The 22,736-nt window shown below is 37.6% G+C and overlaps 1 protein-coding gene and 1 long non-coding RNA gene across 4 annotated transcripts in view; one reads left to right on the forward strand and one right to left on the reverse strand.

Moving 5' to 3' along the window:
- CKAP5 (cytoskeleton associated protein 5) overlaps nt 1–22,736 on the reverse strand; it is a 107,938-nt gene that overhangs the window by 38,827 nt on the left and 46,375 nt on the right. For all 3 annotated transcript variants that reach the window (XM_047691644.1, XM_047691647.1, XM_047691645.1), the window contains exons 9-22: nt 17,278–17,382; nt 14,159–14,248; nt 13,872–14,036; nt 13,166–13,294; nt 12,436–12,618; nt 9,208–9,321; nt 8,589–8,699; nt 7,550–7,642; nt 4,641–4,826; nt 4,074–4,168; nt 2,156–2,213; nt 1,942–2,067; nt 577–716; nt 248–422 (exon numbers count right to left, since the gene is read on the reverse strand). In XM_047691644.1, coding sequence (XP_047547600.1) covers nt 248–422; nt 577–716; nt 1,942–2,067; nt 2,156–2,213; nt 4,074–4,168; nt 4,641–4,826; nt 7,550–7,642; nt 8,589–8,699; nt 9,208–9,321; nt 12,436–12,618; nt 13,166–13,294; nt 13,872–14,036; nt 14,159–14,248; nt 17,278–17,382 — 1,770 coding nt within the window. The remainder of the gene's footprint in view (nt 1–247; nt 423–576; nt 717–1,941; nt 2,068–2,155; nt 2,214–4,073; nt 4,169–4,640; nt 4,827–7,549; nt 7,643–8,588; nt 8,700–9,207; nt 9,322–12,435; nt 12,619–13,165; nt 13,295–13,871; nt 14,037–14,158; nt 14,249–17,277; nt 17,383–22,736) is intronic.
- LOC125078646 (uncharacterized) lies at nt 382–21,751 on the forward strand. The gene is made up of 3 exons (XR_007120949.1): nt 382–508; nt 4,242–4,352; nt 21,395–21,751. It is a non-coding gene; the product is annotated as an uncharacterized LOC125078646 (long non-coding RNA).

Genomic DNA, 22,736 nt, shown 5'->3' on the forward strand with positions numbered 1-22,736 from the left:
CAGATGAGCAGAGAGCCCGACGCGGGGCTCGATCCCAGAACCCTGGGACCATGACACGAGCTGAAGGCAGAGGCCTTAACACGCTGAGCCACCCAGGCGCCTCCACACTTAAGAAATTAAAGGATTTCCAGTTTAAAGCAAACAAAGTGACCACTCATTTTTGTTTGTAGGTGAAGATTATTAAAAAGGAACTTCCTGCAGGGAAGAGGGGAGGGAGAGCAAAAGAACAGGCATATGTTCTACGTACCAAGATTTTATTTGAATCATTGAGTCGGCCTTTCAAGGCAGTTGGCAGTTCACCTATATTCGGCTGGATAAATTTTGCTTCATTGATAATAGCTGCCACTTCATCTAAGCCTTCTTTCCTGATCTTCCAGTTCTTGTCACCAATCTTAGACACCAACTCTGAAGTGATTTTATCACTGAGAAAGCAAAAGAGAGAATCTTAATTCCAGATTCCTAAAGAAATAATGATGTCACAGAAGTACTCTTGACTGAGGAAGAGAAGGTACCATTAAGAATTCACTAACAAAACAAACAAACAAAAATCCAATAAACCACTTGCAACAAACCTACCTGATTTCTGTCCTTGGCAAAAGATCCACAACATCAGTGCCCACCTCATCTGGTTCATCTCCATCTTCTCCTTCATCTGTACCACTTATGCTGTGTTTGGAAATCCCCCTGGTTGGAGCAGGTGGGCTCTGTCCTTGCATCTACACACAAACAAATCAGTGAGGCTAATGAACTCGAATGGTACGAGCAAACAAATTAGAGAATAGGCCTATGTCAAACTTTCCTGTACTTTCATACTACTTAATATTCACAATTCCTATACTTTCATACTACTTAATATTCATAATACTACTTAAAATTCACTTTATACTACTTAATATTCACAATTCATTATACTTTTACACTACTTAATATTCATAATACTACTTAATATTCCTATACTTTTATACTACTTAATATTCACCCCCCCAAATTTATATGTATGTGTGTGTGTGTGTGTGTGTGTATATATATATATATATATATATATATATATATATATAAAATTTTAAAGAAAGGGGATACGTAGCAGAGGGATAGAGAGAATCTTAATCAGGCTCCACACCGAGCACAGAACCTAACACAGAGCTTGATCTCATAACCCTAAGATCATGACTTGAACCAAAATCGAGTCAGACGCTTAACTGACTGACCTACCCAAGGGCCCCTAAACAGTACATATTTTAATTTCTACTTAGATCCCAAATTTGAGAGTATATGGCAAAAGGCATTTTTATACAAATCTACTAGAATCTGACCTTTCAATCATAAAGCTGTCTTTTGACTTGGATGCCCAAGAAATACAGAGCATGTCTGCCCAAACCTAGCAATTCTGATTAGAAAGTTTATTCAAGGAAGGCCAAGTTTCTTTTTTTATTTAAAACAATTTAGGGGCGCATGGGTGGCTCAATGGGTTAAAGCTTCTGCCTTCGGCTCAGGTCATGATCCCAGGGTCCTGGGATCAAGCCCCGCATCGGGCTCTCTGCTCAGCAGGGAGCCTGCTCCCGGCTCTCTCTCTGCTTGCTTGTGCTATCTGTCTGTGAAATAAATAAATAAAATCTTTAAAATAAATAATAAGTAAATAAACAACCAAAAAAACAATTTAAAATGTTTAAATGTTGATATACTTTCTGAACAGCCTATACATTCAAAATGTTTGATATTTCAAAGGTACAACAGACAAAAAGAGGAAAATCTTCCCTCCTATCAGCTGTCCTCCTCATAGACAAAGCCATTAATTTTTTAAGAATTCTTCCCAGGGATACTTTATACATATAAAAGCAAATACATATGTATTCTTCATTTTTAAGGGTTAAAAGCTTAAACTTAACTAATATGAGCATTCTCAAGTCTACCAATGGACTGTATCATGTTTGGAATCTTTACCTTCTCAAATTCTGCATCTATCTGGGATAGAAGGGCAGGCTTCTCATCCTCAAAGAACATTCGTAAAGAGGGACCAACATACAGATACATCACACCAAGCAGGGTGATAGCCGAAGTCCTCACAGCCTGGCAGACAGAACAAAAAGAACTTTGCACATGAGAACAGAACCACAAAGATGGCTGCAATGTTCTTACATATGCGGTATGTACTCACTGGGTTTGTTGCAGCAAGAGCTGTCTTCACATTGCTAATGAAAGCTTTCACATTCAACCTAAAAAAAGTCACATTTAGAATTAAAAACAAATAAATGAAACCCTCAAAATACTCAAGAGTTTTATAAAGCCAGACTCTAGGACTGGCTCCCTTTGGCTATGTCCCCCAGTCTCACCTGTTCTCTCTCTCCACTCACCTACAGGGAACATTAAACACTGTCTATATGCTCATTACTCCTAAATCCCAGTGGTGACCTCTCTTCTGAATTCTAGATTCATTTATCCATACAGCCTTTGAAACACTTCCATTTGAATGCACAGATGTCCCATATCTGTCAAGACCAAAACCCTTGACTGTCCACATCCCAAACCCAAATGTTGTTCTTTCCACAGTCTTCCCTGCCTCAGTCAAGAGTCACGTTATTCTTCCACTTGCTCAGGCCATCCTTGACTCCTCTTTCTCCTATACTCAGTATCCTGTTCAGATCTTTCAAATACATTCTGAGTCCTAATACTTCCGTCTCCACAAACTATGTCCAAGCCACTGAATTTTCTTGACAGGATTATTCCAATAGCTTACTAATCAGTCTTTTTGATCCTCACTATTTATTCTGACTACAGTCCAAATGATACTATTATTCTCTCCTTAAAACCATCTAATGGTTTCCAACTTACCCAAAACGCTGAGGCCCAAGGTGACCCAGCCCAGTTCTTTCTCCCATCTTATCTCCTCCCACTCCCCCCAACTTATTCCCCTCTACTACCTACTGAAGAACAATCACTCCTTGCTATTTTTGTTTATTCTTAAGATTTTATTTATTTTATTTCAGAGACAGAGAGAGAAAGCATGTGCATGAGTGGGGGAGGGGCAGAGGGAGAGAGTGAGAGAGAATCTCAAGCAGACTTCCCACTGGGCATGGAGCCCAACACAGGGTTTGATCTCACAACCTTGAGATCATGACCTGAGACCAAGAGTCAGATGCTGAACTGACTGAACCTCCCAGGTGCCCCCAAGTAATTGTGTATTTGGTTGAATGTTACTTGAATGATAACTTCTGAGTAGTATTTCCTTGTTTGGTAGAATGTAGAAAACTATTTTGTTTTTTTTGGTGGGGGGGGTGTGTTTAAAGATTTTATTTATTGGAGAGAAAGAGGGAAGGAGAGAAAGTACAAGCAGGGTGAGGGGCAAAGGGACAAGTACACGCTCAGATGAGTGAGGAGCCCCATGCAGGACTCAATCCCAGGACCCCAGGATCATGACCTGAACTGAAGTCAGATGCTTAACTGACTGAGTCACCCAGGCACCCCTAGAAACCTATTTTGTAAGACATTGAGAAGTATAGCATAAAAAACAGCATGGCACAGAGAAAGGCAACTGTATAGCAGTTACAGTATTTTCTCTTAGAACCAGAATGCCTGGAAATAAATAAAATCTTAAAAAAAAAAAAGTGCCTGGCATAAAGTAAGCTCCGTAAAATTTTGTTAAATAAATAAATAAATGTGTTCAATATGCAAACAAGTTTGGGAAACAGTGGGTTAATAAAAAAAATTAGGCAAGCTTCTCTGTTGAATGACCATGAGAGATGTTAATTCAGCACGAGAACTCTCTAAACAAATGTGATTATATGCAGTAATTTCCAAATGTATTTAACTAGAAATCCTTGGAAGTAGCTTTTCTGAGGGACAATTATTAACACTTAAGGCAAAAAAAATTACTTAGAGCGCTCTAATGTTAGTGGTCATGAAATGAAGGAGTATGAGCCAATATAGACTTTTGAAAGGTAGTTTTGTTTTATATAAATTAGATGACCCAGCTCTGGTGTCTCAGAAATAGCAGAGATGGCTACAACAAACAGAAACAGCAGTTAGAGATAGGCACAATATTTAATTATTTTGTACCTGATTTCTTTCTGACTTACCCAGAAAAACCAAATTCTTTGATTGCATTTGATAGCCAATTCAGAGTTTCTGACTGATTCTTGGGATTCTTCTGTGAGAAAGCCATTGACATAACCTGAAGCAAAGAGGAAAAAAAAAACCAAAAAAACAAAAATAAGCATGTGTTTTTTTTCTTATATTTCTCAAAGAAATATGGTATGCCATACAGGTAGAAGTAGATGAAGCATGGCTTTTCCAACCCTGACAGAACTGCAAGAATGCATTAGGAATGAAATACTCAACTTACACAAGAAAATGAGGTAAGTGACAGTAGTATTAAAAGCACTCTGGACTTTACAACTTTTCATTAGTTATCACTCTGAATTATAATGTCTTAAGAGAAAATCACTCTCATCTTTTAATAGAACACTCTTGGCCAAGATAAATTCTAATTATCAGGCAACAGTATATTATTAGAGGTAAAGATAAAAATGCAGGTTATAAAAATGGTTTGACTTGGGAAGAAAAGACCTACAGTTTAATTAGTAACTTTAAATTAAAATGTGGGAAAAGCCGGGAAAAGCTGTGGAGAGAGCTCTGTCACTAACCTGTTCAGCTGTCCATGGCAACATGCAAGCTTCGGCTATTGCTGTCATAGCTTCTTTTGCATTGTTCCCACATTTCACATCTCCAATCTTGTCCACAAGGCCATCCAAAACAATCTGAGCTGAAGTTTTGGAAAAATTCCCCTTCTGGGCAATCAAAGCAACTATGTGAAGCTTCATCTGCATCACCTGAACAAGGATAAGCATTGTAAAGTTATGAGTAAGCCAAAAACCTTGATTTACTTATTTTTATAGCAGCCTGAAGGTGTAACATGGGGACAACTGAGAACATGACCAAACTAAAAATGACCACCTTATTTATTTATTTATTTATTTATTTATTTATTTATTTATTTATTTATTTTAAAAGTAATCTCTACATCCAACATGGGCTCAAACTCAAAACCCCGAGATCAAGAGCCTCATGCTCTACTAAGCCATACAGATGCCCTTAAGAATGACACATTAAAAAAAGGCAAAATAATTTTTATCCTGTTATATAGTACTGAATACACATCCTGAAATGCATAATAAATGACCAAACTAACTGTATCACTCAGAGTTCCCACTAGCCTTGCCCATAAAAAACTATAACCCTCATGGACACATACACACAACAGTACTTGAGAGATTTAAAGAACTTATAGATTTCTAAGTGGAAGAATGAAGAAGATATGAAAACCATTTAAAGGTGTTAATGTGGTGGCGGCAGATGTATGGCTCTTGGGACCCCTCTGGCCTTAAATATTTCTCTCTGTGCCATTTGAACATTTAAATAACAGGAGCTGGTGAGGATGTACAGAAATTAGAATTCTCTTGTACTACTAGTATGAACATAAGATGGTAAAGCCACGTTGGAAAACAGTTTGGCAGTTTTTCGAAAAGTTAAACATAGTTACCATATGACCCAGCAATTTTACTTCTAGGTACATACCCAAGAGAATTAAAAATATGATCACACAGGGGCCCCTGGGCGGCGCAGCCGGTTGAGCGTGCCACTCTTGATTTTGGCTCAGGTCATGATCTCAGGGTCATGAAATCAAGCCCTGTGTTGGGCTTCATGCTCAGTGGGGAGTCTGCTTGGGATTCTCTTTTCCTCTTCCCCTCCCTCCCTCTTGCACAGGCTCTCCCTCTCTAAAGTAAATAAATAAATCTTTAAAGAAAAAAATGTACTCACACAAAAACTTGTACATGATTGTTCAGAGATAGCCACAAAGTGGAAACAACACCAATTCCCCTCAACTTATAAATGGGTAAATAAAATGTTCTATATCCATACATGGGAGTATTATTTAGCGATAGAAAAGAATGCAGAACTGATGCATGCTACCATAGAGGTGAACACTGAAATATTATGCTAAGTAAAAGACACTTCATTACATGAAATGCCAGGAGAAGTAATCCACAGAGACAGAACAGAGTAATAGTTGTCCAGGGACTGGGGCAGGAAGAAATTTGGGGAGAAAGAGAGTGACTGATGATGGGTATGGGGTTCTTTCCAGATGAAAACATTCTAAAATTACAGAGTGGTAGGAGCTGCAGAACTCTGTTAATACACTAAGAACTGCTACACTTTACACTTCAAAATGGTGAGTTTAAAGTTGTCATAAAGAAAAATACATATATAAAATTATCCTTTGTTATCGATCTAACACATAGGAGGGTATTAGCTCTAATCAGGTATGCTTTCTCACCTAAGAAACTGCACGAAGAGGGCTTTTAAAAGCATGTAGGGGAGGAGGGCAATGCAAGAACCTCTTGGCAGAGGAGGCTTTGTGGGGCTGCATGGAATGTTCGAGGGGCTGGAACAGTGCTAAGGGAATACAGTGTGCGAGGAAGCCAAAGATCCTAAAAAGAGAACAAGAGGTGGCAGAAGAGAAGCAAGAAAGAGACCAGTGGGATGCCAAAAATAAACCTGACATATTTCAAACTTTTGTTTCCATAAGGTGTACGAATATCTAGAGGAAAGGGAAACTTTTCTCCTTTTCCTTCCTGTATCACTTTCTTATACCTCCCTTTACACCTACTCTTTAGACTAATAACAGCACTGTTAAATTTCATCTCTATTATCAGTTACTATGCTAAACTATGTGGTAATTTTTCACTGGCAATTTAAAGATCATTTATCTCTTATCCAGACAAATAAGAAACTTGTCTCCCTGCTTATCCCTCTCTTGCATATGGGGGCTTCTAGGCCTAACTAACCAGGAGAAAAATGCATATATCTAAATTACACAAACAACATATAAATAATACTTCCAGGGCGCCTGGGTGGCTCAGTGGGTTAAAGCCTCTGCCTTCAGCTCAGGTCATGATCCCAGGGTCCTGGAATCAAGTCCGGCATAGGGCTCTCTGCTCAGCAGGGAGCCTGCTTCCCTTCCTCTCTCTCTGCCTGCCTCTCTGCCTACTTGTGATCTCTGTCTGTCAAGTAAATAAATAAAATCTTAAAAAAAAAAAAAAACTTCCATATGCATAAACTCCCAATTACACAGATCTAGTTTTGTGTTTAATCAAAATGCACACACTCCATTGTTTACATTTCAAGTTAGATGACACATTGGTTGATTTTTATTAAAAGGCTAAAAATCATTACCAAAACTATACCTCTCTCACTCCATAGGATGATATGATGGAAATTACTTCAATGAAAGATACTTAAATTCCCAATTAAAAATTACCTGAAAATGAAATAAGATGCGATCGGGAGGGAGACAAACCATAAGATCTCTTATCTCATGAAACAAACTGAGGGTTGCTGGGGGGTGGGAGGGGAGGGATAGGGTGGCAGGGTTATAGACATTGGGGAGGATATGTGCTATGGTGATTGCTGTGAACTGTGTAAGACTGATGATTCACAGACTTGTACCCTTGAAGCAAAGAATACATTGTATGTTAATTAAAAAAAAAATTACCTGAAAATTGGTTTCTTTCCATCCAGGTTTCTTGGCCAGCATCCTCACTAATGCCTGGCATGGCATTTCAGTTCGATCCATTAGTTCAACAGCCTTAAAGTAAAACAATAGACTGAAAGTTAAGGGGTTAATGATTAGCCAGGGAAGCGGTACATAAAAAAGTCAAGTAGGTGACTTGAAAGAGAGAGGAATGGAAACAAAGAATGTTACAGAGGGAGCTTAGACAGCTTTGTTTCTTAAGTTGGATATTTGATACACAGTTGTTTTATATTAATACCATTGAAACTCTTCCACTCACCCACCCCGCATTTCAGAATTTCAACAAGAATATGTTCCAAGGAATATAACCGTAACACTTTGCATTTGCCTAGTGTGTGGCAGAAACTGCTTATACATATTTTGAGTTATCTGATTTTCCTAAAAACATATAGCAAAGTAGGATAGGTTAGAAGTAGTTAAGTATTAAATTTCAAAAATACACAAACTCGGGTCTAAACCTGTTATATGTGGCACATGCAGGACTGAAAGCCAGGTCTCCTGCTTTAAGTCCCAGTGCTCTTGTGGTTTCTACAAACTCTTCTCATTAGAATCAGAGTATATGTCAAAAGGAACTACCATGCACAGATTTTTGAAAGGAGCTTCTCATACCAAGTAATAATGTCTGTTCTTCCAAGAATCGTGACAATGAAGAGGGAAACAGAGAAATGGATGAGGGGTGGTTCCACAGGGGTGGAACTGTTTGCCTACTGAGTTTAATGAATAAATACCGTGATATTAAAATGCATCTAAATCTTGTAATTCAGACTAAGTCTACTTTTCTTAAGTATTAAGTTATGAGCTTATAGAAGCCAGAGAAAGCAGATATTGAAAGATAAACACTACAAAGCTAAAAAAAACAACCCCCCCTCCACTTATCTTTAGTTAAGACCCTGAAACATGTTCACTGGATATAAAACAGCACAAGCAGGAAAGGACTTTTGTCAATCTCATTGCTTCTATGTAATGACATTTCACATTCAACTCAATCCCATGCATCTACCTTTTGGAACTCTTCCATACAGGCCAGCCTTTCCTTCCAGTTACTGCTATCCAGAAGCTGTATACAGGTAGTGGGAAGGACAGCTGAAGCTTTTTCTTCACATACTTCTATCTGTAAGATACAAAAACATTACAATTAAGAATTGCTTAAGGAGCGGGGCACCTGGGTGGCACAGTCGGTCAAAATGTCCAACTCTTAGTTTTATCAACTCAGTCCATGCTCTCAGGGTCATGAGATTGAGTCCAGTGTCAGGCTCACACTCAGCGTAGAGTCTGTTTAAGATTCTCCCTCCTTCTGCCCCTCCCCCTACCCCTGGCAACATGCTCCCTCTTGCTTTCTCTTTCTAATGAATAAATAAATCTTTAAAAAATAATAATAAAAAAAGAATTGCTTAAGGAAACAGATAAGGAAGATTGTAAAAATACCCCAGGCCAAACTACATGAACACTCCACAGGTTTGCTATAGTATCTGAGGCTTCTATCGTACTACCATAAAGGGCAAGTTCATGAAGGCACAGTTTCAATAAACCATGTTGTAGAACTCCACAAAGAACTCAAATCTTATAGGAATTGACCTTCCATGCCTTTAGAATTTTGAGGCACTTTGCAGAATACTGACCGAGAGCTCAGGTTCCACTATTTCTTTGGTCTCCAATCCTTTCTTGTTCTTGGTTCCAGTGCTCCCTGCACCTCCTGGTGCAGCTGGTTTCCCCTTCTTAGGTGGCCCACCAGCCTAAAAGCAATTAAAAAAAAAAAAAACAACACAAAAAACTAAACCACTTAGGATTTTAGAACAGCACTTTTTCAACTTTTCTGGGCCAGAGATTCCCTGAAAATTTGATTTATTTTATTTTATTTTTTTATTATTTTTTTAAAGATTTTATTTATTCATTTGACAGATAGAGATCACAAGTAGGCAGAGAGGCAGGCAGACAGAGAGAGAGGAGGAAGCAGGCTCCCTGACAAGCAGAGAGCCCGATGCAGGGCTCGATCCCAAGACCCCAGGATCATGACCCGAGCTGAAGGCAGAGGCTTTAACCACTGAGCCACCCAGGCGCCCTTGAAAATTTGATTTAAAATGAGGGACCACTCAACCAAACAAATACAGGGTATTTTTGGTACCCAGGGAACTTAGCAATTTCAAGGGCAGACAGACCTCTTAAAGGCCATTCACGGGGAAATCTGCAGATCCCATTAGTAAGAAGACCCTCTAATTCAGAATGAGCTAGAGATAAATGAAATGAAAATGGACTGGAATTATACTACATTTACAGATTAATTTGAGAATTAACATTTGATGCCTTTAAATACCTCTAAATCTTTCCTTCACTCGTAAAGGACAGCTTCTAACTTCCTGCAGCTACCCAATACTTCACCACAAGATACCCCAATAACAGGAAAATATATCACTAACTCAATGTAGAACTACCTAATTTTGAAGGAATAGAGTGGTTGTTATGGCAATGGCAAGTGGTCTAGTTATGTTGAAGATGGCCACAGAAATGAATCTTTTTATTGTTGTAACAGTTCTTCAGCTGGCCTACTTTTATTTTCCGAGTATATGACCATATGATCTACAAAGTGGTAACTCTGCCTTTTCCTACCTCATATTAGGTTTTACTTTATTATCTAATTGTAGAATTGTACAGGTTTTACTTTATTTTCTAATTGTAGAACGTTATTAAACAATAATGGAACCAGCAGGCATTTTTTGTTTTACTTCCCACTTTAATAGGAGTACTAGTTTTTCATCACTATGAAGCATGATATTGACTTGCGGTTTGCCAGGTCTACTGTTGTCTATATATCTCTCTGTATGTATTTAGTCATGTCAAAGTATCCAACCATTTCTATGTAGTTAAGAATTTTTATCATGAAGATATGCTGAAATCTATTATATTCTTTTTCAGTGTCTGAAATTAATTTCTTATTATCTCTTAACTAACTCTTAAATTTAGTTAAGTTTTTGAATATTAATATTGAACCATCCTTGCAATCTTGGAATAAACTTCAGTTAGTCATACTTTTTATTATACCTACTGGCTTCTATCTACTAATACTCTATTTAAATATCTTGATTTAAATATCCAGTTTTGAAAGGTTACAAGAAATGCTAATACTCTCTTTAATATCTTGATTTCAATATCCAGTTTTGAAAGGTTACAAGAAAATCACAGTTTATCACAAGGCACACAGCCAATGGCAGTAATGTTAATACGGTAACACACTTCACTATTCAAATCATTCCTCCTGTCTATTTTGGATATTTGTTAAACTATGCCCCAAACATTAAAAAAAAAAAAAAAGAAAGAAAGAAAGAATAAAAGATAAAATGCAGAGGGTCAAATTAGTCCTCAACATCCAGACCTCCTCTGAAACCAATGTTATCTTGAACATAATCTGAGCATTTAAGGTGTAGTTAGCCAAAACAAAAAACCTGGTTTTTTAATCAAATGAGACCTCCAATACTTGCCAGTTCCTATCAGCAGTATGATTTGGCTGGTTCATAATAACAATCTGATAGAGATTTCATTGTTTTCTGATCCTAAAAACAGAAAATTCTAAACTCTTTGACTAACCAGAACACCTCTTTTGGATCCTTTCCTGTAATAAACAGCATTTTCTGTATAGAGTACCTCAATTAATAAATCTCCTATTTTTCTTTCTTTTTTACAGACATATATGTTTATTGGCTTAATAGGACATACTGGTAATAAGTCTTTTCAAAGGAAGAATGAAGCAGGTTGCTCCCCAACTTTTTTTTTTTTAAGGATTTTTTTTGTGTGTATAAGAGAAAGCTAGCCAGCATGGCAGGGTTCAGCAAGATAAGAAAAGGCCTTAAGGTCCTGTGCCCAGGTCATTGTCCAGAGAGGCAACAGCTGGTGAGACAGAAGGGAACCGCTGCTAACCCCACATGAGAATGCTAAAGAAACAGCAAAATATGAATGAAAGTACACAGACTGTAGTTAGAGACACTTGGGTCCAAATCCCAGTTCTGCAACCCTAGCCATTCACCAAATGTGTGCCCAGTTCCTGCTTCTGCCAGAAACTCGTCTGTGCATATGCAACTGAGCAGTGATAAGATCTTTATCCTTTAAAGTTTACGGGATGATGTGGGGTGACAGAATAAATAAACAAGTGAACAAAAAAATACCACAGTAAGCTGTAAGAGCATGTGCAGAATACTTAACCTTGCCGAGTCTCACTTTCCCTTTCTGGAAAAATGGGAATCACAAAACACCAATTTCATGGATTGTTTGATGATTAAATGAGATTACTTAGGTAAAACACTTTCCAAAGTAATGCTTTATTAAACACCAGTTCTCTCCCCTAACTTCATGTTAGGGTTCAGGGTGAGGAAAGGAATAAGCTTTCTGCATCTACAGTAGACAATTTCATGCTTCAGAGTCCACAGGACAAATGTTCTTTTAAAAAAGGCCATATTCACCTTTAGGCATTTCCCTCTTCTATGCTTGTACAAAGGTACATGACCTTGACTGGTATGTAGACTTGGTGATGTGATTTAGCAGCCTTATTAGCAAAACGACCAAGGTGATACTATTAATGTTAAGTGCCTTGCCACATTTTCTTCATTTAATGATACTTTATGATCCCTCAAAATGGGCTCCTGTACATTTCATTACCATTTTTAGTTCTATTACAAGTTTACTTAACCAAATGTATTGTTGGAATACTCTTGGTTGATGGATGTTTTGCTACATTTTTAATGTGGTAATGAGTTCATTTCTCAAATGAAATCATATCGGAAGGATAATGAACCTGAGACTCAGATCCTGCCTTACTAAATTCTAACTTTTGAACTATATTTTCCATCTCATCTATTAACCTTAGTAGTAGGTGCCTTTTTTAAGGGTCCTGGTTTGGGTGCTGAAATGTCTTTTGTGTCCTTATCTCCTGCAGCCCCTGAAGTGGCAGTCCTTCCGGCAACAGGCTTGAAGTCCTTCTTATCAGCAGCTAGTCCAGCTTTCTTACCATGTACCAGCTCTACTTTTTCTGAACATTCTTTGATCTAGAGAATGAAATTGAGGTGAATATCATTAAGCCCAGCACTGAAATATAATCACTACATTAGTGCTTAATAACTCACCTAAACCACAAATATATGAGAATTCAGAAAGTTTCCTTTTCAGGAGAAATAAATTATCCACTTTCTCACATTTTATTTCTACACAAATTAAAATTATAATAAACATACAACTACATTTCTGACAGAAAACATTCATATTTAGAAAGGTAATTTTCCAGATATTAGAACCAAATTTATCTTAAAACATTCTTTTTACCTCCTCTATGGACTGATCACTCAGCCTTTTTTTTTTTTTTTAATAATCTGAAAGCTATTTCTACTCAAACCTCTACTGTAGCTTCAGATAAAATTTAAATCCTCAGAAGCTATGTTTTTACACTCTAGGCCTGAACCACCACTAGCAAATGAAATAACTTTCCCAAGCTGACCAGCATTTTTGTCTTCATGAAACAGACAAAATTGAAACAAAATCATAATACACAGAGATAGATTATAATGAAATCGGACAAAAATCCTACGCCTAACCTACCTTATCGAGCTTGAGTTTGTCCACATCAGCTAGGAATGGATTTACTGCTTTCTCACCCACTACTTTCAATGCAGTACCCAATGCTTCAAATGCAGCATCTCTGACTTCAGGAGCAGAATCATTGATGTGCTGTGGTCCGGAAGAAGCAAAATGATCTTAATCCAAGATATTTTAGGTCTTACTGATTTTAATTCAGACTGGTGATTACTGAATAAAAAGAACTTGCTTTTTACAGTTTACTGAAGCTAAGTGTAGCTTTCCTTTTGCCAACTAACGGTTACTCTTTCACATATTCTTTTCGGGTTAAGGAAACCTCTGGTAATCCATTCAGCAAGTAAGTATTTCCTTTTCCTCCTACCCTCTATTTAAAATGCCTCATATGCAAATGATCTTCAAAGATTCCAAATTGTATGCCTGTGTGCTTGGCCAAATCCAGCAGAACACCAGTGTATGGGCCAAATAAGAAACAAAATGTTTAGCAGTTAGTGGAATCATAAAGCTAACTTGTATTTTTCTTTGAGAATAGGAACACAGAGTACAAGAATCTGGATTCAGTTTCCAAAGCTACAGAGGGTCTGATCCCCAAAAGACCATAATCTACTGATACCAAAAGTCAAGGAGTCTCAGTTCATAATTAATATGGGAAAAAAAAAAAAACTTCCCTAAGTATAAAAAAATTCCCCCAATTCCCAAGAGAAGTCTATACCTTAAGTAGAGCAGCACAAAAGGGCTTTAGCAAGCTCTTTGGCAGCGTAGAAGCAGTGCAGTGGCGGAAGCTTCTTGCAATGAAAAGAGATGTCTGCTGCTTGATGGTTGGATTTTTATTATCCATGACTGCTAAAACATCCTCACTGATGTTCTGCAGTGTGGTCTTTAGAAAAGAAAACATGGTCAGAGAGCTTTTCTCCATTGTAAGAATAATCAAAATATTACACTGACAAAATTTACATTAGATGCCAGTGCGCACACACATGTGAGTCACTCAGGACTTACGGTGAGGAAGACTGCATCGATTGCCTCCTGTAGGGCCTGTACCACTTGAGGCTTCTTCTCTTTGAATTTTTCCAAAATGGTTGGCACAACCTGTAAAAGCGAACAGCTGGAATATTATTTTGCTGGCAATGAAAAAGAACAAGGTACTGGCATGCCACATGAATGAACCTTGAAAATATGCGAAATCAAAGAAGCCAGTCATAAAGGATCACATATATAGGATCTATTTAAATGATTCCCTGAAATGTCAAATCCGCACAGACAAAAGTAGATCAGTGGCTGCCAGTAGGGAGTGGTTGCTAATGGGCTGAGGGGTTTTCTGGGGGGTGATGAAAATGTTCTGGAATTAGATGGTCATGAGATTTCCACAACCTTGTGAATATATTAAAACCACTTAATTATATACCTTAAGGGGGTGAATTTTATAGTATGTAAGTTATATCTCAATAAAGCCATTATTAAACAATGTTTGGCATTACCGGAAAAAAGTGAACATCTAAGTTGGATAAAAAGTCATCTACTTTCTTGAAGGGCACAAGGATCTTATGCCACAACAATTAAGGGTTCCCATTCTGTACCATGGTAGCAGTGCTTCTCAATCCTTTTTCTGCATCTACTTCTTCATGTAACCATATAACCATTTCTATCAGTAACATCTCTTTTTAGACAAAAAGATTCTCAACTAAGTGGATTTAGGATAGTGGAACAGGTATAGTATATAATTTTTCTTCCCCACCTAAGATTCCGATATACTTCACTAGTCTGGGGAGGTCTCCCACCCCCTTACTACACTAAGAAAAAAAAAAAAAAAACAACAGTACTAAAAACCAAAACGACTTTGATCAGAAGGATACCCTTTTATTCAAATACTAAGTTTAGATCAATAAAGTTGGAATTTTTATAATTTTTATCTTATAAACCAACTGTAATTCATAAAATATTTATTGAATACCTAATATATCGAATGAGTGCCAGGCACTGTGCTAGTAGGCAAATTAAAGTTTTTTTTTTTAAGATTTTATTTATTTGACAGAGATCACAAGTAGGTAGAGAGGCAGGCAGAGAGAGAGGGGGAAGCAGGCTCCCTGCTGAGCAGAGTCCAATGCCGGGCTCGATCTCGGGAGCCCAGGATCATGACCTGAGGCGAAGGCAGAGGCTTTAACCCACTGAGCCACCTAGGCACCCCTAAAGTTGTTTTTTAAGGTCCAAGAGATATAGCAAAGCTCAAAGTCATCCAAAAAAATTTTTTTAAGATTGCACATAAGTGATAGAGACCAGATGGAATATAGTTTCCATGGAGAAATATAAAAGTCTTTTTAATACTAGGAGTTAGTTATAAACTTGAAAATCAAGATCATTTTTATATATATTTTAAAAAGAGAGCTTATAAATAGCTCAAGAAAATAAACCTGAGCCATTAACATGCTTGACATCAAATACTGTACATGATAGTTTTTTGGGTTTTTTTAAGATTTTTATTTATTTGTCAGAGGAAGAGAGATTACAAGCAGGGAGAACTGCAGGCAGAGGGAGAAGCAGGCTCCCCACTGAGCAAGGAGCCCGATGCTTACTGAAACTGAAGTATATTCTTTTTTTAAAAAGTATGCTAATAAGTAACACAAAAATGACCAAAAGCTAATTAACACATGGATTGCATATATACATACAAGTATTGCATAATAAATATTATTGCTATAAAATAATGCTTATAGTTTTATTCCAATTCATAATTTACATGTCTAAGGGTTTTATGGACCCACATTTTTATTTCCCTGGTAACAAGTTAGTCATAACTTATTTTTATTTGGTAGTGTATTTTTTTTTCCAGTTAAGTTCTTTGAACTTATTTTTAATGCTATGAGTAAGCAAGCTCCAAATACCATAACTGAGCTTAGACATTAACTTCACAACATAAAACTGACACATGACTACAAGTTATGAAGAGCCTCTAAAAGCCATTCTAGGTAATCAAATGATTAAGTGGCTAGCAAGTTCAACCCTAAAGCTTAGTAGGGTCAATTTTCAGGATGCTGCACCATTCTAAGTAATTCAGACCAGATTCAGAGGCCAATTGACAAATGCCACAGTTAAAGAAAACATTTCAATTTATTAAAACTGTTACCAAACTTAAGTGCTTCTAAATGTACACAAAGAGAGTATACTCCACAAATGTCTCCAGTCACATTTCTTAGAATAAATTAAATTGATACACCACCAAGAGTGTAACCTATATAAAATGTCTCAAGTATGTAAGTAAATTATTATTTTTTTAATAGGAAAACACAATAGGGGCGCCTGGGTGGCTCAGTGGGTTAAGCCGCTGCCTTCGGCTCAGGTCATGATCCCAGGTCCTGGGTTCGAGCCCCACATCGGGCTTTCTGCTCAGCAGGGAGCCTGCTTCCTCCTCTCTCTCTGCCTGCCTCTCTGCCTACTTGTGATTTCTCTCTGTCAAATAAATAAATAAATAAAAATCTTAAAAAAAAAAAAAGGAAAACACAATATAATATCTTTTATATAGTCATCTGACTTCTAGTTTTATACTGCCTTTCTTACTTTCATAACCACTGTCCAGGTCGTTATCACAAGTTTCATTTTATCCTGTTATACTGCATATAATCTTATAAGAACAAAGCAAAATATTAATAAGTAAGTAAGTAATAAGCAAATCAACTCAACTAAGTATTTAGGCCATGTACCCAATTTTCTATATAAAACTAAACGAATTTAGTTATAACCAACAACTTTACTGAAATGTTTTGAGGGGTTATGCTCAATATTAATAAAACTGGGGCGCCTGGGTGGCTCAGTGGGTTGAGCCGCTGCCTTCGGCTCAGGTCATGGTCTCGGAGTCCTGGGATCGAGCCCCGCATCGGGCTCTCTGCTCAGCAGGGAGCCTGCTTCCTCCTCTCTCTCTGCCTGCCTCTCTGCCTGCTTGTGATCTCTCTGTCAAAATAAATAAATAAAATCTTTAAAAAAAAAATTAATAAAACTTAGCAAAAAATTCACTTTGTCCAATAAATAAAGATCTATTACGAAGAGCTGTTTTAAATCATAAAGCAAGCTAGCCTGCCACTAGTGGTAATGCTCTCAATTTGTATCTAATAAGGAGTGTTACTCACGTGTCCTGCATATTGTCCAAATTTCTTCCTTAGCCCAACAGCCAGGCCAGTAAGACATTTTGCTGCCAAAGCCACCAACATGACATTGGTGTCCTTTCCAACAACCTACAAAGAGAGGGGAAGAAAGGAAAACAAAACAGTCACAACTCTGTAGAAGAGAACTAAAAATGCATTCTTAAAAGAACTCTGCAAGCTGTTATGCTAATGGATAGCCAATTTTGTTTCCTACAAAAGAGGAAAAATTCTTCCTTGACTATTTCAAATTTGAGGGCATCCTTTTCATTCTGTTTAGTCTCCTATCTTGAAATTCTACCAGTAACACATACATAAAACCACAACTTCACATAGCTAACTCTCCATTAGTGGTAGTCTGGGTTGTCACCATTGCACAACTCTGCAGGAGGGGACTCTGATATTGGCAGAGAAGCTGCAGGGCTGCTGACTTTGCTCTGGGACAGGAAAAGCCAAAAGACAGTATATCTCAGAAGAAAAACACCACAGGGCAATGCTCCAACGTTTATATCCAAGGAGCACCAGTAGAAGCTGGTACAGGTACCTTCAAGAAGTCCATGGGGACTCTAAGTTGCAAATGGCACTGCAACCTTTCCTCCGAGGGAGTTTCTGGCCTTGTGGCTGCCATTTTAGATACCTAATAATCGTCAAGTGTGCCTTTAGAGTCTCTTAGAAGAGTTCTCTCCAGCATTATTTATACCACCACCCTGCTTTCACTCTTTACTCTTTTCCCAGGTAGAAATAATGCTTCGATTCCATCTTGGATTTTATTTCGTCCCAAAGATCTTGAATTCCCTAAGCAGAATGATTCCATAAGCAAAATGCTTCCTTCCAGATTCCCTGAATTAAAAAACCCCTAATGCATAGTACGCAAGGAAGTTCCAGATGGCACTTACATGCACTCCCTAAGTGCTAAGGTGTAATGATTAAGAGGCAAGATCAGCATTTATTAAAAACAAATTAGATGCCATAATTTTACAGGTGCTTTATAATCCTTTTGTTATTTAATTTTTCAACCAAAAGCCTTAAACTAGGTAATATTATCAAATTTTGTAGACTTCAAAAATTAAATACAGCTCAAGGTCAGAGCTAGCAAAAGTGATGTGATGTGATTTAAACCTAGCTATTTTGACTCCAAAGCTTTTGCTTTCTTTACCAAAGCATATTCACACTATAAATTCATGTTATGGCAAATTCATTTTTCTTATGAGAAGAGAGATGAAATCAGGGTCCTAATAAATATTTTGTTAAATCCCTAACTACTATAAATTCATAGAGAAAAAGCTTCAATTCAGTTCTGTATTAAACTCACTAATGGCATTTATAAATGTTTGTTCTTTTTTTTAACCACAAGAACATGTCAGGAATTATTTAGATGCAAGACTTCATATTTAGCATATAAATATATATTCTAGGGATGGTCACTGAAAACATGCCAGACCCCATTCCAAGAAATCTTAGTTCAATGAATCTGGGATGGGATTTGGAACTAGTGTTTTAATATAGCTCAAAAGAAAAAGGCCATTAATCATTCCTATTCTTGGGAGAACAGCTCTCATATCCACCATGAGAGCGATGACCAGTGGGAACTGAACCCTAAACAATGATGGTCCTGATGGAAAGTCTTGAAGAAGATCCTGTGAATCTATTATAGTTCAAGATGGCTAAGGGTTTGAATGAACTTATAGGTGAGTGATGGACCAGGTCTGTCCGTCTTCAACACTCACTGTCAAACATCGCAGTTTGATTAAACAAGTTGCTCTAAATAGGGAAATGGGAGTGGGGAAGGTGTAATGTATTTATTTTTAAGAAAAACAGCATATACATGGTGTGGGGGGGAGGACTCAATCCAGATCTGAAAATCTCCACAACTCTGTTCTAGACTAGGGAAAGGAAGCTATAGCTCACAGTTAATTTAACCAAAATAATGGGAAATATTCTATAATTAAAAGTGCTGGGGGGCGCCTGGGTGGCTCAGTGGGTTAAGCCTCTGCCTTTGGCTCAGGTCATGATCTCAGGGTCCTGGGATCGAGCCCCACATAGAGCTCTCTGCTCAGCGGGGAGCCTTCTTCCCCCTCTCTGCCTCTCTGCCTGCTTGTGATCTCTCTGCCAAATAAATAAATAAAATCTTAAAAAAAAAAAAAAGTGCTGGGACGTCTCCCATAAATCTAGGCCTACAAAATGATTTTACGCACAGATGATCCTTGAACAATGTTAAGGGTTAGTAGCAGTGACCGGCCCCTACAGTCAAAAATCCACATATAATTTTGACTCCCCCAAAACTTAATTACTACTACAGAAGTCTTTCTGATAACATAAACAGTTGATGAGCACATGTTTTGTATGTTGTATGTATTATATTCTATATTCTTTTGATAAAGCTGGAGAAAATAAAATGTTATTAAGAAAATCACGAGGAAATTACATTTATAGTACTGTTCTGTATTCACTGAAAAAAATCCATATGTAAATTGACCCATGCAGTCTAAACCTGTGTTGTTCAAGGGTCAGCTGTAATTATCAATTTGTATTTATTTTCAACTAGTAATGTAAGCCACTAGTTAATAGTAACTAAAACAAAACACTCAATGACAAAGTCAGAAATCAATGAAATCCACCATGTTTCTAAACCAAGTTTAGAAAACTACAATGAATATAAACAGGAAGGGGGTGGTAAATGTAGAAAGCCCAAGTGAAAAAAAAGGTTAATACCACAAAAAAAGCTAGCAAGCATATACAATAAAATACCTTGAAGACCCAAACCTTAAAGATTTAAAATATCTACCAGCATCCCCAGGTAAATGGCCAAGTCAAAGAAGGTACTGGGGGAAGGTAGCGTAAGGGGTAGGGGAGAAAGTATCTTATAAATGAAAGAACTATAGCCTGTGAAAACAGGAAAGCCCACAGAATATGCTAAGCCATGTGACAACTTGAAAGAAGACAGTTTAAGAAATAATTTCCAGGGGGGGATATGGAGAGGGTGGTTGGGTTATGGACATTGGGGAGGGTATGTGAAATGGTGAGTGCTGTGAAGTATGCAAACCTGATGATTCAATGACCTGTACCCCTGGGGCAAATAATAAATTATATGTTAATAAAAATAATGAATAAAGAAAAAATAGAAATAATTTCCGGAATACCAAAAGGAATTTCAAAATGAGTAGTTCTGCATTACTTGTATTAAAGGCAAAAAATTGGGAGCTTAGTGGGATTACTTGATATAGACAACAGAGCAAAGAGACCATTTATGGATGGATAAGGGATCCATCTGTAGCCTATTCAGTCTCATTCTCTTCCATTTCCTCATTTCCCCATTTTTGACAAGTCTCTGTTAAGTCACCATAATATGGAGATGAAGTTTGTGTTAACATCCAAGTAAAATCGCATAAAAATTTTTAAAATGCCTTGTTCCTGGTTTATTTATACAACTGAGGTTAACTTTTCATTGTTCTAAATATTTTAGCCACAAAATTAAATTTCTCTTTACTTGTTTGTAAGCCTTTAATCACCTCCCACTCCACCATGGGAAGAGGGAGAAGTTTCTCACAGAAATCCATTGTTTATGACTACTCAAATATAAAATCCATATCCTCTCTGTAAAGAATATAGCAAGAGTATATTTATATTCAAGTGCCAAGAGAAAACACAAAACAGTATTTATCTGAACAGCTAATGTCCTAAGAAAATGCATGTGGAGAACATCAATTAAGATTTGTATCATTAGATAAGAAAAAAATAAAAGCTTTAATCTGAGGCACTGAGAATTCAGGGACAAGTAATAAGACTACAGATAAAAATTATATGCTGGGGGCGCCTGGGTGGCTCAGTGGGTTAAAGCTTCCGCTTTCAGCTCAGGTCATGGTCTCAGGGTCCTGGGATAGAGCCCCGCATCAGGCTCTCTGCTCAGCAGGGAGCCTGCTTCCCCCTCTCTCTCTCTGCCTGCCTCTCTGCTTACTTGTGATCTCTGTCTGTCAAATAAATAAATAAAATCTTTAAAAAAAATTATACGCTGAAATTTATAGAATCTTAAGTTCTCAATGCCACTAGAATCTCACTTCCCTCTCTTAGTGCCTTTCTACCTTTTATCTTTCTTCCCATGATGCAGGTTGGTGAAATCTTCTCCCTCTACACAACTACCTTCTAATTAATCTTGCCTGGGTTTGGGGCTCTTCAAGATTAGAAGACTGAAGACTAAACAAGATTGGGAAAAAATCGTATCTCTGCCTCCACGTCCCACTTGGAGGGAAGCATGGGAAGCGGACTATAAGAAAACACAGCCCATCCTCATTACTCAAGGATTTCATATTTGCAAATTCACCTACTTGTTAACATCATCACCCCCTGAATCAATACTTGAAGCACTCTCCTAGTCATTCATGGACAAGCACAGAGCTGTGAAAAATCTGAGTTGCCTGGTGTGCACATTCCTAGCTGAGTATGAATCAAGCAACACTGCCTTCTTATTTCAGCTCTCATACTGTAAACAAGTATCTTTTTCATGGTCTGTTTAGTGCGGCATTTCTTTTTCTTTCTTTTTTTTCCATTTTTGTAATTTTTCTTGGCGCTGTCACTGTTTGAAATGGCCCCTGAGTGTCGTGCTGAAGTGTTCTTAAGCGCAAAAAGGCCTGACACAGAAATTACTTGTGTTAGATAAGCTTTGTTCAAGCATGAGTTATGGTGCTGTTGGCCACGAATTCAGTGTTAATGGACCAATAATATATATTAAGTGAGACCTCTTCAAAGAGAATAAAACGAGTTACGAATTGACTGATGGATGAAAATGTTGAGACCAAAGAGTTGGAGAGCCCTAGCCCTGTGTTTCCTTAGCAGCAATTGGGTCCGCATTCACTAATTCAGTGTTGTGGTGACTTTAAAGAACATGGCTACTATGAATAATGAGAATTACTGTACATACATGGGCATACAACTACAGATTAACTCCCCACACCATTCTAATCCTCTGTAATTTTAGGCCGAAGAAGCAAATTAAACAAAGTTTTCTCTATCAAGAATCTATCTTTAGAGTTTGTTCTTAAACTCTATAACTATACCAGCAGTATTTGATCTATACTTTGAGATTTTATGAAAAGCCACTATGTACAAATTTACCAACCAGCAGCAAAAGCAAAGAAGTATTTCCTAAAAACATTTCTTTCTTATTTAGCACTTGCCTGCTTTTTTTTTTTTTTTAAGATTTTATTTATTTATTTGACACAGAGATCACAAGCAGGCAGAGAGGCAGGCAGAGAGAAAAGGAAGCAAGCACCCTGCCGGGCAGAGAGCCCAGACCACAGAGCAGAGAGCAGGACCCTGGGACCACAACCTGATCTGAAGGCAGAAGCTTTAGCCCACTGAGCCACCCAGGCGCCCCAGCACTTGTCTGCTTTATAATGACCACACATCCTTCACTTTACATGCAGATATACAATGTGGGATCATTTGTTATC

This window comes from Lutra lutra, chromosome 10, assembly GCF_902655055.1.
Source record: "Lutra lutra chromosome 10, mLutLut1.2, whole genome shotgun sequence".
In the NCBI taxonomy this organism is placed as follows: Eukaryota; Metazoa; Chordata; class Mammalia; order Carnivora; family Mustelidae; genus Lutra; species Lutra lutra.